The sequence below is a fragment of the Eschscholzia californica genome, unplaced genomic scaffold, assembly GCF_041429995.1.
Source record: "Eschscholzia californica isolate CP2 unplaced genomic scaffold, dmEscCali1.0.p SCAF_3, whole genome shotgun sequence".
Classification (NCBI taxonomy): Eukaryota; Viridiplantae; Streptophyta; class Magnoliopsida; order Ranunculales; family Papaveraceae; genus Eschscholzia; species Eschscholzia californica.
In genome coordinates this window covers 38,634,945-38,653,369 of record NW_028238420.1, presented here as the reverse complement: position 1 = coordinate 38,653,369, position 18,425 = coordinate 38,634,945, and the positions used below count along the sequence as shown (strand labels likewise).

Below are 18,425 nucleotides of genomic sequence, written 5' to 3'. Positions count from 1 at the left end.
TTATAGTCACTTTTACATGCGTTAACTTATGAATTCACTCGTCTCTTAATAGCAAAATCTGAACCTTCTCTTTGCAGTAGAGAAACAGCATATAGCTTGCCAATTTACCACCCAATCAAAGTGGCAGAGCTTCGTGGCGGAGCTTCCACATTTTATAAGCTCATTTTATGAGAATCCATTTTACATTCAAACCTTCTCCAAACCTTAGTAGTCCGGACATAAGTGTAAAACTTCCGACTAAGTTTTCTCATCAGACCTAGTAAACCTAAGCCAGAGAAACTAGCAGTATAATCAATTCAATTGGACGAATGAAACCCGGCCTTACCAAAAACTCTACCTCAATATGCTTCTCCTTGCATACAGTGTACCGAATTCCTAATACTGTTTCGGGTACATCAACACATCCAATACTCTAAAGCTTGGCGTACCGAATTCTCAAACCTCAGGTTGTATCTGTTTTCCAAGACAACCTGACATCAACTACAATCTTAAATGACTGGAATCAGATTTAAAGATGTTTGTTTTTGTCTGAGTCGTCTAAATGACTGATTTGGACTAGTAGTCATTTAGACTAGTTTCGATCCATTTCAGTCATACAATTAAAGAATCAACTATTACATTATTAATAAGAAGCTGAATCAATATTTTCCAAGTGTAAGGAATGAAATTGTAATTCCAATACGACAGAAAACCTAAAAGGGATTTTAGAACAATTTACTAGAGAAAAAGAACCCATTGAATCATGGGAAACTTGTACCAAAATACAAATCAAATAACAGATTAACAGGAATTATACGATCAAATCGGTTCCATCAAACAAAATAAATCAGCATATTGAACAAAATGGTGACACAAATAGATATCCAATCTCACATCACATCAAAGATCTAACTTAGGATTAACACTAATCAGAAGAAAAATACCTAATTGAGGAACAAAACTATCACCTTAATTAAACGAATAAAGGAAAGAATCATAAGAAAATTCCAAATAGAAATGAACAATCTAAGGAAATCATATATGAGATTCTAAATCAAATAGAAGAAAAGCTTAATCAAGATTTTAATCCACAATTTAACTAAAGTTATTAATATCAAACCCTCTTTGTCTCCTTCAATTAATAAAATTCAATACAACCTAAACCTAGAATCAGAAAGCAAGCACAGCAAAATCCGTAAGGTAATTAAGAGAGAGAGAGAGAGAGATTAGGTTTGAAATCAAGATCCGGCAGCAGATTTGTAACGGTAAAGCTTACCGAAAACGTGAAGAGCAGTAACAAATCCGATGAAGCAAAGACTCATGACAAGAACAACAGTAGGTGTGATCTTCAAACCAGGAGCATCATCCGTGTAAAATCTCAACATGTTGCTTCCATTTCCACCACCGCTGAATCCTCCACCACCACCGCCTCCACCACCACCACCACCTGTTACTCTTCGTCGACGCATTCCAGCTGCAGCTGCTGCAGATCCACGAGGTGCAACTCCGACTGTCCCTGCTGGACGAGATCCACCAGCCGATGATGAAGACTGCGATTGCGATGCTCCTTTCGCCATTTTTGATTCAAAAATCAAAGGGGATCGATGATCTTAGAGAGAGAGAAAAGAAAATGTTCTAGAGAGAGAGAGATAGAGTTTGTTTCTCCTTTTGGACCGTATTTATTTATTTCAAGCCCTTATTTAGATCGAGATTAGTTGGGGAAAAGAAATCTGTAATGACGGTAGGTTGATTTATCTAGTAGAACCCGATGTAATTTAATTCGAGTATAATATCAATCTATGCTCTTAGTATGAATGACTTGATGACTTTACTTTTGATCGAGCGGCAGCTATTGAGTAATAGCACATCAAATAATGATCATGTGTGTGTTAAAAGAGATGCTCAAAGGGATCATGGATGTTGAGTGGCCGATTAAATACCCGATTTACATCATTACATGATTAGTTGAGAGTCAACCATTTTAAAGGAGCTAATTTTAACTTTAACTACATTAATTTTCCCTATTAGCCTAAATAAGTAGTAGTAATTACTACCAATTAATGTACTAAATTGTAAGGAAAGAAGTAGGGTGATTTTAGATAGTGTTGCTTATCTGCTGGGCTTTGGGCTTGGCCCTGCCTACATGGCCTGAAATAGTATCGAGCTTGTTGCCCGAACCAAGTTTAATGTTGGGATGAGCTAAACTAGCCGGTCGGATTCAGATCGAAGCCTAGTTCAAATCGCTATAAACGGGTCGATTCGGAGCTAGCCCAGTCCGATACACAACACTAATTTTTTAGATTGTTGGCTGTAAGGTATGAAGAGTTTATGAGAATGTATATGGACTAGACTTTCAATTGAATTCATTTCCTAGGCTTTTCTTAATATTCAACATATTTTTGTAACAAGATCCTTAGCATTGAGATATTATTTTAGTCTAGGCTATTTCAGATGAAATGTTTCTTTCTTTTAATTATTTTTATGGCGGTTTCTAATTTTTTTTTTCAGTAATAAATCTTGCACAAGAAAAATTGAAAACTCAAAAAGTATTTTCATATACAATTTATTTCTCAAAAAAAAAAGAAAAAAGTATATACAAAATTTATAATGAGACACGTTGTGTTTGATATCTCTTATTTCCATAGAAATAAAAGAGTTTTCATAGAAATAGGTATTTCCACCGTTTGATAGTAAGTTTATTTTCATGGTTTCAATTTTCCTGGGAATTTATTTTCGTGAAATACACCACTTTTAATTCCTTGATCCACCCAAGGAACTAGATTATACGGAAACCAAAGAAACAGTGTTTCAATATATTTGGATACTTGAAACCTATATCTATTATTTTGTTTTTGTTATAAAAGAACTCTAATATTTATCTTCGTATTTTTTGTCACTTTTATACCGATAAATTATGAAACTAATTTCGAAATATTTTATGTGTATTTTTTGTCGAAGATTTTAATTTTTTTATGAGATATTTAGTGTTTTTTTTTTGAAGCCAAGGGAACCATTTCCATTAATAAGTGATAAAATCACAATGTTTACATGGATGATACATCATTCTTATTTCTCTCATCTGAAAACTTCATGAGAGTTACATACCTTTAAATGCAAAGTGCCTCATGAAGAGAAAGAAATGAGACTAGACACTGACTCAAACAAAAGACCCTAAAGGCCGACAAAATGAGATATTTAGTGTTAGGGTCAAAGAAAAGTACCGACATTAGCATTTGGGTCAAGAGTTTGTCCGTTTAGAGTCTGGGTCATAGACTAACCGTTGAACCAGTTGACTAGAGACGGTCGTTAAAAACCATTGGTTTGTGACCCAAATACTAATGTTTGTACTTTATGTTGACCCTGAACTTAAATATCTCAGAAGTAAATTGTAATACTAAAATAAAAGCAGATTGACCAATTTAGCAGAACTACAATATAATTCAAAAACATAAATGTTCATGGAATGAACATGCTCTATTCTGCACGCCCTAAAAAACGAATGACAACGAAACAGATGAATTTGTATTTCCATAAAACACGTTCCATGAAAATATTTCCATGAAAATTCTTTTATTTTCATGAAGTTGTTTCCCTCGTATCAAACACTACTTAAGATAAGATTAGGGTTAGACGAAACAACAACAAGCGCTAATTGTACTAGAATCATAAAGTTCAGTTTTTCAGGCCTTACTTCTGTTTACTTGGGAATATTTCCCTCTGAATAGTTCAGTCGCGTAAACCAAATGGGTTGGAGACTTGGAGTTTTCAGACCTTGATTTTATAGAGGGTTGGAGTTTTCAGACCTTGATTTTATAGAGGTGATGAAGATGAGAGTTGTTATTTGGTTCATTATCAAGAAATAGTACAAATTAACATTGTTAATGAGCAAAATTGTAAATAATACTACAAATAAAAACCATTAATTAGACCCCTAATTGATCTTGTTATCCTTCAATTGGTTGTTGATGATGAAGATGAGATTTGTTAATCGATTCAGTATGAGCAACCGAAGCAATACTAGAGAATTGAACAATAGTAATTGCAATTACAAGTGCTCCTAAACAAAAAACTCCATAAATTTTTCTGCCCATCTTCCCCAAAATCTCCTGTAATACTTCCATCTCTCTTGTTCCTTGATGTCTCTCTCTATCTCTCTGTGAGTATGTTGATTTGACTTAGATGGTTTGAATTCATGATATTGGTGTTATTTAGGAGAGAGAGATGGGGTCTATCTATATATAGAAGATTGACTACATGCATGATGACAAAAGAAAAAGTAGATAGATATAAATATCAGCAAATGGTTTTCCGTTTGAGATTAGAGAGAAAGAAAGAGAAAGGCCCATTGAAATGAAAGGAATCTGTGGATTGTTGGGTGTTTGTTTTATTCTCGACCAGACCAGTAATGGGGTATAACTTGTCACGATAGAGAAAGAGCTCAGCAAATACGAAAATGCTAGATATTGTGTATCATTTAATGAGGGTATAAGTGTTATTTAACGCAATTCAGATATTGTGGCATTGTTTCAGACTTGTTTTGAAGTCTGAAAATTATGGACTAGTTTTCAGCCAATTCAGATATAGACGTAATTTAGCCACTATTTCAAATTTTCGAAAATTAAAAAAACACCTAATTGAAATCTGAATTTACCTCAATTCAGATCTGAAATATTAACAAACAAACATCACCGTACTCTTTTTTTTTCCTTTCCTCATTGATTCAATCTTTTCCCTCAATCTCATCCATCTTTTCTTTCTCCATTTGAAGAGGTTCTTAATTTACATGGGCATGTTCAGTCTCATACAGGAACAATTATAGTCGGAGTTTACAAGTAACTATCATTTATATTTTGTCCAATCCAAGATTCCTTAACTACATATTTGTATTGTGGTGATGTGTTTTTCTGCAATTTCAGTTGCAAACATAACACGAAGAAACGAGTTTTTGCCATGCTTTAGCAAACTTTTTCTTTTCCTACGTGTGATCTTACTTTTCGTTATAGTCAAACATACAACAAACAAATTTGTGATAAAAGATATGCTTTTAGGAGAAATTGATGTGAATTTTATCGTTTATTTTTTTCATGTGTAACTTCTCATTCCTTACAAAAAAAAAGGGTTTGAAACCCGCTCTTGGCAGTAGACAGGCACCATATAATAGCTTACCGATTTCGATTCAAAGTGGGCTTCCACATTCTATAAGAACATAAGTGTAGAACTTTTCTGACCGAGTTTTCTCATTAGAGCAGGTAAACCTAAGCTAGAGAAACTAGCAGAATAATCAATTCAATTCGAGTTTGACAGTGTTAGCAAAAACTCTACCTCACTCTACCTCTCTGCTCGTTTGTATCTAGCAAAGTATAATGTTTAAATCCTCTCCACTAATTGCCAATTGGTTTTGTGTTAAATGTCACAAACTTAACATGGTATCAGAACTAGGCCCACATGCTCTGCGTCACCCGAAAAGAAAAAAACACACGTACTAGGTTGAAAGAACGTCGCAGGCTAGGGGCGTGTGAGAATAGACCCACGTGAAAGAAGGGTGATCTCATAACTAATAATACAATGTCTAAATCCTCTTCTTTCATTGTCAATTAGTTTTGAGTAAGATGACCGTGAACTTAACAAATTTGAGTACATTTGAGGTTGTCTACCGATACTTTGTACAGCTTACTAGAACTATCAGTGTTTTATCACATTTATACCACACAAGAACACAACCATTGCTCTGTGTATTTTCCAATATTTGGGAAGAATGAGTTCTTTAGATTTCTACCTCATTTACATGATTAATAAAAAGCTAACAAGTAATAATGATTCAATATTTTCCAAGTGTAAAGAATGAAAGTGTACTTCCAATCAAGAACACAAAAACCTAAAAACTTTAGGGGATTGAGAACAATTTACATAGAAAAAAACCAATTGAATCATGGAAAACTTGAATCAAAATACAAATCAAATAACACATTACCAGCAATTAAGATGAAATTGGTTTACATCTATAATTCTAATTATAGAGATTAATATGACCAGATCGATTTCCTAAATTAGTTTCAATTAACAAAATGGTGGCACAGATACAATTCCAATCTCACATCACATCAAAGATCTAACTTAGGATTAACACTAATCAGAACAAAAATACCTAATTGAGGAACAAAACTATCTCACCTTAATTAAACGAATAAAGGAAAGAATCATCAGAAAATTCCAAATAGAAATGAACAATCTAACGAAATCGTATATGAGATTCTAAATCAAATTGAAGAAAAGCTTAATGAAGATTGGGCCATCAAGATTTTAATCCACAATTTAAGTGAAGATATTAATATCAAACCCTCTTTGTCTCCTTCAATTACTAATAAAAGTCAATACAAAGAACACAAGCCTAGACTACTAGAATCAGAAAGCAAGCACAGCAAAATCCGTAAGGAAATTAAGAAAGAGATTTGATTAGGTTTGAAATCAAGATCCGGCAGCAGATTTGTAACGGTAAAGCTTACCGAAAACGTGAAGAGCAGTAACAAATCCGATGAAGCAAAGACTCATGACGAGAACAACAGTAGGCGTGATCTTCAAACCAGGAGCATCATCCGTGTAAAATCTCAACATGTTGCTTCCATTTCCACCACCGCTGAATCCTCCTCCACCACCACCTCCACCACCACCACCACCACCACCTGTGACTCTTCTTCTACGCATTCCAGCTGCAGCTGCTGCAGATCCACGAGGTGCAACTCCGACTGTCCCTGCTGGACGAGATCCACCAGCCGATGATGAAGACTGCGATTGCGATGCTCCTTTCGCCATTTTAGAGAGAGAGAAAATAAAATGTTCTAGAGAGAGAGAGAGATAGAGTTTGTTTCTCCTTTTGGACCCTCTTCACTTATTTCAAGCCCTTATTTAGATCGAAGGTTGGTTGAGGAAAAGAAGTCCGTAATGACGGTAATGTTGATTTATCTAGTAGAACCGGACGTTGTTTAATTCGAGTATAATATCAATATATGCTCTTAGTATGAATGACTTGATGACTTTACTTTTGATCGAGCGATAGCTATTGAGTAATAGCATATCAAATGATGATTATGTGTGTGTTAAAAGAGATGCTCAAAGGGATCATGGATGTTGAGTGGCCGATTAAATACCCGGTTTACATGATTAGTTGAGAGTAATTACTACCAATAGTATTGCTTATCTGCTGGGCTTCGGGCCCAGACCTGCCTACCTGGGCTAAAATACTATCGAGCTTGGTGCTCAATCCGAGTTCACGGTTGAGATGGGCTAAACTAGCCGGCCGGATTCATATCGATACCTAGTTAAAATCTCCATAAACAGATCGGTTCTGAGCTAGCAGAGACCGATAAACAACACTAGCTTTTGAGATTGTTGGCAGTAAGATATGAAGAACTTATGTGGACTAGACTTTCAATTAGATTCATATGCTACCACTTTTCCTAATATTCGACATATTTTGATATATTTTTGTAATAAAATCGTTAGCATTGAGATATTATTTTAGTCTCGGGGATTTTAGATGACATTCTGAATGTTTCTTTTACTAATTATTTTTATGGTACTTCTTATTCTTTTCTTTTTTTTAATAATGAATCTTGAACAAGAAAAAATGAGAAACTATCTTCTTATCTATCTGTCTTTTTTTTTTTTTGCTAAGGATCTTATCTATCTATCTATTGAAATATATACAAAATATATAATGAGACAGGTTATAGAAATAAACACATTAGAAAGTGTAAATTCACTTAAACTAAGATAAGATTAGGCTTGAGTTGACCAAAGGGACACTCATTCTCTATCACTTAGAGTGCCACATATGATTTTTTGGAGTTTTTGTTAACAAACCATCTCCAATGGAACACTTTGTTAGACACTCTGTTATGAGGTGGACACATTTATTATAGAGTGTCTAGAGAGATAAACTCTAAAACTATAGTGTCTCTTTGAGACTCTCTAAGAACATCTCCAATGGGACACTCTAACAAAAACTCTAAAATCTAGCTATCAAGTGTTAAATAAAGATTCTCTTTCCTAATTGTCAATATAGAGACACTCTAAATTTTTTTGGTCTCCAATGGAGATCTCTAAAATCACTCTACTTAATACACATGACACTCTTAAATTGAATCAGGAAAAAGTAGTTGAAAAGAAAAAGGTTATCTCCCAAATGGCCCCCAACTTTGTGACCAGCTTCCTGCCTAGCCCCCTACTTTATCAATAATTCCCATATGACCCCCTTTTTCAGTTACCGTTAACCAGTCATCATTTATCTCTCCTCCATCTCATTACCTCTCTCTGCCACCTCACCTTCTCGCCACCTCATCATCTTCACGCCGAAGGTTGCCGGCCGACCAATTTTCCGGTTGGCGACCTTCAAACAAACAAAAAAATTTTTGCTCTCATCCTCTCTCTCTCTCTCACCTTTTTTTCTCTCTCTAGATCTGGTTTCTCTCACCTTTTTTTCTCTGCAACAGACCTTCTTCAAGAACCAGATCTAGAGAGAAAAAAAATTTAAGAGAGAGAGAGGAAGATAGCAAATATTTTTTTCTTTGAAGGTCGCCGACCAGAAAATTGGCCGGCTGGCGACCTTCGCCAGTGAATGACGAGGTGGCAGAGAGAGGTAATGAGATGGAGGAGAGATAAATGATGACTAGTTAACGGAGAGTTAACAGTAATTGAAAACGGGGGCCATATGGGAATTACTGATAAAGTAGGGGGCTAGGCAGGAAGCTGGTCACAAAGTTTGGGGCATTTGGGAAATAACCCAAAAGAAATTGTTTTTATTGGTTTAAATTTTAAAGTGACACTTAAAGAGTCTCAAAGAAACACTCTAGTTTTAGAGTTTCTCTCTCTAGACACTCTATAATAAATGTGTCCACTTCACAATAGAGTGTCTAACAAAGTGTTCCATTGGAGATGGTTTTTTGACAAAAACTCTAAAAAGTCATATATGACACTCTAAGTGTTAGAGACTGAGTTTCCAATTAGAGATGCTTTAAGAGCATCTCCAATGGGACACTCTAACAAAAACTCTAAAGTCTAGTTATCGAGAATCAAATAAAGATTCTCTATCCTAAGAGCATCTCCAATGCAAGACTCAAGAAAAACTCTAAAAATCTTATATGTCAAGTGTGAAAAATGGATCTCTAAATGGCCTCTTTCCTATTTGGCCATTTAGAGACACTCTATTGCAAAACCTTCTCCAATGCAACACTCAAGAGAAACTCTAAAAACCTATATTTTGGTTTAAAACTTATAGATTTGCTTATGTGGCACTTAGAGAATCTCAAGAGGACACTCTAAATTTAGAGTGTCCTCTTAAGAATCTCTAAAATAAATCTTGACACATCACTTTAGAGATTCATGTTGAGTTTTGCATTGGAGATGGATTTTAAAGAAAAACTCAAAAAAATCCTATGTGACACTCTAAGATTTAGAGTTTGAGTGTTGCATTGGAGATGCCCTAAGTGTCAATATAGGGACACTCTAAATTTTTTTGGTCTCCAATGGAGATCTCTAAAATCACTCTACTTAATACACATGTCACTCTTAATTGAAAATGGAAAAGGTAGTTGAAAAGAAAAAGTTTCTATTGGTTTAAATTTTAAAGTGACACTTAGAGAGTCTCAAGGAGACACTCTAGTTTTAGAGTTTCTCTCTCTAAAAACACTCTATAATAAATGTGTCCACCTTATAATAGAGTGTCTAACAAAGTGTTCCATTGGAGATAGTTTTTTAACAAAACTCTAAAAAGTCATATGTGGAACTCTAGGTGTTAGAGATTGAGTGCCCCATTGGAGATGCTCTAAGTGTCACATCAAAATTTAAACCAATAGAAACCTTTTCTTTTCAACTATTTTTTCCATATTCAATTTAAGAGTGACATGTGTATTAAGTAGAGAGATTTTGGAGATCTTCATTGGAAACCAAAAAAATTTAAAGTGTCTCCATATTGACAAAGCATCTCCAATGGGGCACTCTAACAAAAACTCTAAAGTCTAGTTGTCAAGTGACAAAAAATGTTTTTTTTTTCCTAAGTGTCAATATAGACACTCTAAATTTTTTGGTCTCCAAGGGAGATTTCTAAAATCTCTCTACTTAATACACATGTCACTCTTAAATTGAATATGGAAAAAGTAGTTGAAAAGAAAAGGTTTCTATTGGTTTAAATTTTAAAGTGACACTTAGAGATTCTCAAAGAGACACTCTAGTTTTAGAGTTTCTCTCTCTAGACACTCTATAATAAATATGTCCACCTCATAATAGTGTTTAACAAAGTGTTCCATTGGAGATGGTTTTTTAACAAAAACTTCAAAAAATCGTATGTGGCACTCTAAGTGTTAGAGATTGAGTGTTCCATTGGAGATACTCTTAGGAAAAAGAATCTTTATTTGACACTTGACAACTAGACTTTAGAGTTTTTGTTAGACTGTCCCATTGAAGATGCTCTTAAACCAAATAGGTTCGAGTTTTCAGACCTTGATTTTATAGAGAATGATGAAGATGAGAGTTGTTAATCGGTTTATTATTATAGAAATACAAATTAGAATTGTTAAAGAACAAAAATTATAAATAAGAGTACAAATTAAAACCATAAATTAGACCCATAATTGATCCTGTTATCCTTCAATTGGTTGTTGATGATGAAGATGAGATTTGTTAATTGGTTCATTATGAGCAGCAGAAGCAACACTAGAGAATTGCACGATAGTAATTGCAATTACAAGTGTTCCTAAACATAAAACCCCATAAATATGTCTACGCATTTTTCCTAAAATCCCTTGGAATCCTTCCATCTCTCTTTTTCCTTGATTTCTGTCTCTCTATATCTCTGTGACTATGTTGGTTTGAATTGATGATATTGTTGGTGTTATATAGGAGAGAAAGATGGGGTTTATATATATAGAAGATTGAGTACATGCATGATGACAAAAGAAAAAGTAGATAGATAGATATCAGCAAATGGTTTTCTGTTTGAGATTAGAGAGAGAGAAAAAGAGAAAGGCAGATGGAAATGAAAGGAATATGCTGATTGTTGGGTGTTTGTTTTATTCTCGACCAGACCAATAATGGGGTATCACTTGTCATGACTGAGAAAAAGCTCAGCAAATATACCGGTATTTGGCACGTGGATAGGACGTCTTCAAATTCATAAACACATCCTCTAAAGTTATAGTCATCTCTCCGAATGGTAAATGAAATGTGTTCGTGTCCTGCTGCCACCTCTCAGTTAAAGCCGTGATGACTACACGGTCTAGCTTGTGATAGGAGTATCGAGCTATTTGTAGGAGACCATTCTGCTCGACAGCGTTACGAACATCAGTGCATTCTTTCTCAATATCCCAGACATTATTTTCCCCCGCATCATTTTCGATTTGCACATGTCTTTTTAGGGACCCAATGTGAACGCAAGATGCGTGGTTGTGCAACCGCAATAACGCACGTTCTTATATAAACAATATATTTACACCACTCAATAAGTAAATAAATACGAATTAGAGATGTGTTTTCACCACGACGAGTTAAGTAACTCAAATACCTTCCCGTCCCAAATGTCTCTTGCGATGTGGCACTCGTAATTGATGAGAAGGTTTCTGTTTGTCAGACCTCTTGGAAAGGGACCTTCGTTTGGAGTCTTTTTCTCCTTTCGTTTCTTTGAAGGCCCAGCACTTCGGGCATCTACTCTCCTTTTTTTTTTGTTGCTCCCGGTCATAGGAACACGAGGTGCCATAACTGGAGTGAAATAATAATTAAAATACTTCAATTCTGTAGCCAGTGCAGACAAACATATTGTACAAAACATAATAAGTGAGAGTATTGGACTGTTAGACAAAATCGGTTGCATCAAGTGGAGGCACAAGCCACAAAATCGATTTCGTTAGGTCGAAATGTGCTCCAGTAGGTACTAGAGTACGATTCGGTGAGGCAAAATCGAGTACCTTCTTTCAAATTCGACACGACACCAACAATGATGGTAAACTTAGTAGGTTTCACATCGAAGTTGTTAAACTCTAATTCCATTTATTTTGAACAATCAAACCTAATCATAGTCCAATAAAAGTAAACATGCAAAATATAATAAGAAGAAAGAACAAAAAAAGTAGGTATGTGTTTTTAGGGTTTACCTTCAGATTTGGGGATTTTAAAATATCTTGAGTTTCAAATGAAATCTGCACTCAAAGTACTCTTAATCTTGCTTTAACCACCACTCAAGTGAAAGTACTCTTAATCTTAAGCAACCCAAATGAAGTCTTCTAACTTTGATTTCGAAAATTAGGTTTAGATATTGGTTTTCAAAATTAGGTAGAGAGAGAAAAAAATGAGAGAGAAAAAACTAAATACTGAGAGGGAGATGAAGAGAGAGAGAGAGGGGTTGGAAGAAGAAGGAGAGATTTTCGTTATATATACCCCAGAAGGTTTATGAAGAGTGGGGTTGGGAGGTTAGGATATTTCTGCTTTTGATTTGGAAGAAGAAGGAAGTTGAGAGGGAAGAGTTTATGGGAGGTTATGGGAAATAAAAAAAAAGAAGGAATAAGAAAGGTTTCAGTTATATTGAATTTGGAGGGAAGTTATTTTCAATTTCTCCCTTAACTGTTAACTAACGGCGTCAATTTTTCCGTTAATTTTTCCGTTAAGTCAATAAATTAGTTTTTCTAGATTAGTCTAGATATCCGACTATACGAGAAACAAAACCATAAACATTTAAGTAAAACTAAATATGTTTCATTGATTAACACACAAACTTGGATGATTACAATTTTTAGCTACTTAATCATCTTCATCAGTCTCTGATCCTGAACTGAGAAGAACGACGTCTCCATATACGCTGTCTATTACCGGACATATGTAATAATCGTGTCCAATGACACCGCACGCAGGACATGGTGACTTCTCAGCAGCCTAAAGCAAAATGAACATATTTGTCATATCACATTATAAATGACCGATATATAACCACATATCGATAACAAAAAACTAACCTTTAAAAAAATGTCGAGAGACTCTGAAACCCACTCAAACCTATTACACTTATTGCAGTGAAGAAAACCACCTTTACCACTAACTCCGTCGGCGTACTTCAAAGTTAGATAATCATGACAATCGTTCGGACAATAACACTTGCTCCATACGCACTTACTCATGGTATGACCGGAACGATTACAGACCAAGCAAAAAGATGAAGACGAAGCAGACATCATTTCTGAATGGTAAACAATTACAAATAACATGTATATTTATAAACAAAACTCAAAGTCTAAACCATCTGGTCCATAGCACAAGATTTTTTGGGGTCTCTGTTGATGGGTATTGATGGGACGAGACAGACGGTATAGGTCTTAGTTACTGACAATAGTACCACTTAAATTTTATTAAAATAGGGATGATAAGACAACACACTGAAAACATACATCACTTACAAGTCTAATATCCTTAATACAAATATCTCGTCTAATATATAATATACGGATACATAAGACGAACCACAAACATAAATTTATTAATCAGAATCACTCTCCCTTGAATAATAATACGAAGGTAACCATTTGTATCCAAGTCCAGGACATGTCGAATGATCGTGTCCAACCTCCTCGCAAGCAGGGCAGGGTGTTTCAGCCTTCTCCTGAATAAAATGCAAAATAATACGCACAAAATTATAACTTGTTATTATGTTGTTATATTTAATTTGCAGTGAATATTCTTACTTTTAGATGAAGAAAACCACCTTTCGCAGTATCTCCGTCGGCATATCTCAATGTTAGATAACCAGGGCAACCATTAGGACAAGAACTCTTGCTCCATCCACATTCAGTGATGGAATGACCGAAACGATTACATACCAAGTAAAAAGATGAAGACGTCGTCTCTTAATGGTAACCAAATGGGTTTAACCAGTATATTTATATACAGATTTGAGACTCTGCAACAACTTGTGTCGACGAGACAAGACAGACACACCTTTTTTGAAGGGAGATTCGAGATAACGTGTTTGGTTGGAGAAGAGAGGCAACCTGTTCTGATGGGACAAAACATACAACCTGTTTTGATGGGACATGGCATACCGTATAGGTATTTGTATTAAAATAAAATATTCAAAATGAAGGGTGAAGATGACATCGCAATGAACAATCTAGATCACACTAGAATGACTGTCTGAAATATATTTCATTGACTAACATATTACTCACACTATTTTTTTAAAGTTACATAGTTAAATAATTGAACGCACAATCTCTGACGGTAGTCATCCATATCAGACTCCGTCCAATTAGAAAATTCTTCGCCCTTCGTCAAACATTACAAAAACTTCAAAACGTACAACCCACAATCATCACTGCAAAGAATAACAAATAATAAATTACTTCTACAACATTTACAAGCAAAACAATGACAGAATAATATCAAAACTAAATACGCTACTAACTCACCAATTGTGTTGTTGAGGTATGTTGCTTTTGTTGGTCACTACCCACTTTTTTTTACTCGGTTCATTTGTCAACACCCATGGCATAATACTACCAAGAAACGATGAATTGCGTGTTGTTGGACGCTTACCATGTAAAGAATCGTATATACTAATTTGTTTCTTAACCAAATCAACAACAGCAAGTACCCAATGATTAGTATTAACAAACAAAGGCATATACACTTGTTCGACTTCCTTCCAAGGCTTTGTGGCAATTGGTCGTTCGCCTGACACATATCTCTCATGCCAGGTCTCACCCTTAAAAGGATCAATCTTTAAATTGGTCTTTCCCGCACGTGTCGCCAAATAGTTCTATAAGTTTATACAAAGAGAACTCTTAATAATAAGACCATTGTCGAGAGAAAAAAATACACTTATCACGATAAAGTGTACAACAACTTACTGATAACACGCAATCTCCAATGGTCCAGTTGGTCCCGTACCTATCAGGGTTGCAATCTCTGCGACTTCTGAAATAGTGGAGTACGACATCTATATGCTGCAAAGCAAATGAAAATATTTTGAAATATTAAAATCCATCCTACATCAACAAGTTACATGTTTCAAGATACATACAAGAGAATAAACAAATAAAGATAAAAAAAATTCAGTAAACCTAATTTCGGTCAGCCAATATCGACATATGGAAGGTCAAATCGATTTAGCCAAACCGATATTTCAAAGCAAAAACGATACTGCTTTGTCGAATTTTACTCCAGTACATCACTTGAGTTCAAATCGGTTGTCTGATATCGTCAGGCTTTCAAACTATTCGGTACGACTTCATCGATTTTTAAGAGAATATAAAATTTTAAAACCAATCTCGTTACTTAGCCAATGCCCCTTCATCCACAAACTTTTGAACCATTTTGCCTCAACCACATTAACACCAATGTCAATTGGAACTCTTGACCAACGCAATTCGAAAAAATTACGTTACATGAAAATATGAGCCGGCGATAAAAAGAATTTAAGATGTAGTAACACTTACACTCTCTTCTTTCAGTTTACGATCCAGTTAAATAATCCAAGAAAATCGTTGGGGGGTGCATGTTTGGAGTTCATGTAATGGGTTTCTTTCCTCCCTACGTCTTTTCATCTTTTTTTCACGGTCGCTGCAGTGAGAGAACTCGTATTGTTTGAGTACCTTTTCAGCTGCTATAACCTTAGGGTCTGCAGCTGCATCTTTGTCGTCGTCTGATACAACGAATACATCGCTAAATGTGGAGTATCCTTTGCACTGAATTCTCAAAATTGTGTGAATTATCCTGCACCTCTCTGCTACAATCTTTATCGGTCTCTTTTGATTTAGCTTCCTAATCCACAATAATTTTTATTCATACAATGGTTGCAAAAACATAATGAAATAATGAGACAAGTTAATTAATAAAAAATTTACCTCCATTACGTCGTCGTCTCCAAAAATACTCGGTTCCGTCTCTCCTTTCTGCATTCTAGACGAACCATCACCTATTTCTACATCGATACCGACTCTTGAGATATAAGAAGCCAATTTGATTTCAAGTTCTTCAATTTTATCATCTCTGTCACGAACTGTCTCCCTAAGTTGAGTTACAACCCCATTAAGCTTTTGTATCTGGTCATCCCTCCAACGAATTGCCTCTCTAAGTTCATTTAGAACTGCATCCACCCTGTCGATTTCTCCCTCGGCTCCAGTTTGAACTTGGGGTTCCCCTTTAACTTCAACTTCCTCACCTAACTCAGTCTCGTCCGGTGTGAACATAGTAACAATAACCTTAAAAAAACAAAAAAATTATAACTATTCACAGTACATAAAACAATATAGCACATTAGTTAAAGAAATCGTATCGTTACAAACTTACATCACTTGCAACAAACTTTTCGCGCATCTTTTCATACTCATTTTTTCCTTTGGTTTTCCATCGCAATATGCGAGGATGCAAAACATTTGATTTTCTTTCCGCATATTCCATCGCAATGGAGGGGACGCATCCATATACCCCATACCTCCAATTCAATATAACAAAGTAAATAAATCATACATAGTACATGTAACATAAATAACAAAATATGTGTATTCAACTTAAATGAAAAAAATAGGAATACCTGGAATGCAAATGGAAAACCACTGAGATGGTATCTCAACTGAGTATCTTCTTTCTTGTTTTTTAAACCACGAGCCATACATTTCTGAAGGCTCTCTATAGTTCTTTTGAAGACTTTCGCACCCCACGCATAGTTGTTGAAGACACTAAGGTCTTCAACCATCTCTAAATGGTCCGGGTCAACAAATGACTTCTTCGTATCCTTCCCCAACATAAACAGGTCTAAACATAGAAGTAAGCAAAGTTTCACCTTGTGAAGATCATCCTCGCATCTACTAATACACCTTTCCAACATATCTTTGCTAACTTTATTATCTTCTGCAAAGTATGCCTCGTGCAAAGAAATATCATTTTCCATGTCGTCCATCTCGGGTCCCAACTCCTCGTTCCGGAGACGCTGAAATTTATTGAACCCAGAAATGATGGAAAACTCCGTCATAGAAAAATGTAACTCTTTACCACCAACATAAAATGTCATCGACTCCCCATCGTTAATGAATGATTGCGGATGACACTCCAGCAACAACATGTTGTGGACAGCAACACCACACTATGTTAGGTCGGTCACGTGAAGAAAATGACCAAAACATGTCATTTGAAAAACTTTAGTGTTATTTCCAGTTAGACCATTATCATCACCCGTGACTTCGGAGGGCATGTTCTTGAACGTATTCACAAATGCTGAAATGCACAATGTTTTAACTTTTATCTTTCTATTATTGATCGTAAGGGTTTTCCGGAGTAGAATATTTTTCGTAGTAAAATTTTTTAAGGAAAAATGTGAATTTTGACGAATTTTTCAGGGTGCAAAATTTTAAAGTGAAACCACTCATCTTCTTCTTCCTCATCTCTTACCACCAATCCCGGCCACCACCACCAACTCGGTCCACCACCTCTAACTCCGACCACCACCGTTTTTCTCTTTTTTTTTTTTTTTTTTTTTTTTCCTTCCAATAAAACTACAACTTTCATTTATCCTTATTTTCTCTACTTTTGCCTCTCTCTACTCAGGGCTATGTGGTGGCCAGTGCGGGTTGGGCGCCCACATTGGCCCCCCACCACACGGGGCCCACTAATTTTGTGAGTCTAAAGGTGCTTTGAATAAGTTGATAATTAATTCTAAATCTATTTCACTCTGGATTTTCCTTTCAAACTTGTGTGGGTGTATTTAATTTGATAGATTAGCTCTCTTCTTCCCCTCTTTTTCACGTGGTTGTCGTTAGTTTCTCCCTACTTCTTAATTAGACCGAAATTTGTTTTCCTTTATATGTTTTATTTTTTGTATGTATGTGACAACACAAAGTACTTTCCATGTACCTAGAATGTACGGGAATTTTGCGAATCGTAAACACTTGAGTGGGCTAATTAAAGAATTTAATCCGGATTTTATATTTTTGTCTGAAACTAAGTGTATCAATATGAATCTGGACAAGCTTCTGAATCTTAAAGGTTTATATGATAAGCATGTGATTGACCCGATCAATAAAGCCGGCGGACTTGCGCTATATTGGTCCACACAATATGATATTAAGGTGATTCACTCCGACAATAACATGATTCATGTACAAGGTAATCTCTTAGATAAGGACAGAAGTATCTACCTGACAGGCTTCTATGGAAGCCCATACAGTAAGGAAAAATTTAAACCCTGGGATACTTTAGCCCAATTAGCCCCTAATCCCCAAAACCCTTGGATAGTGATAGGAGACTTAAACTGTATTTTTGACCAGGAGGAGAAAATTGGAGGCAATATAACGCCTCAAAGTGTTATAGATAATAATAAACGGACTATAAATAGAATGGGTCTGCAGGATGTGGGGTATGTGGGCTACCCCTTCACCTGGTCTAATAAACATTTCAACAGTAATTTGATCCAAGAG

General features: G+C 35.5%; 2 protein-coding genes across 2 annotated transcripts; both read right to left on the bottom strand.

Moving 5' to 3' along the window:
- Positions 1-1,006: 1,006 nt before the first annotated feature.
- Positions 1,007-1,782, bottom strand: LOC147550110 (uncharacterized). The gene has a single exon (XM_086669999.1). The coding sequence runs from the start codon at positions 1,554-1,556 to the stop codon at positions 1,218-1,220; it is 339 nt and encodes a 112-aa protein (XP_086526125.1). The 5' UTR covers positions 1,557-1,782; the 3' UTR covers positions 1,007-1,217.
- Positions 1,783-6,304: 4,522 nt separating this feature from the next.
- LOC147550109 (uncharacterized) lies at positions 6,305-7,082 on the bottom strand. The gene has a single exon (XM_086669998.1). The coding sequence runs from the start codon at positions 6,787-6,789 to the stop codon at positions 6,445-6,447; it is 345 nt and encodes a 114-aa protein (XP_086526124.1). The 5' UTR covers positions 6,790-7,082; the 3' UTR covers positions 6,305-6,444.
- Positions 7,083-18,425: the final 11,343 nt, after the last annotated feature.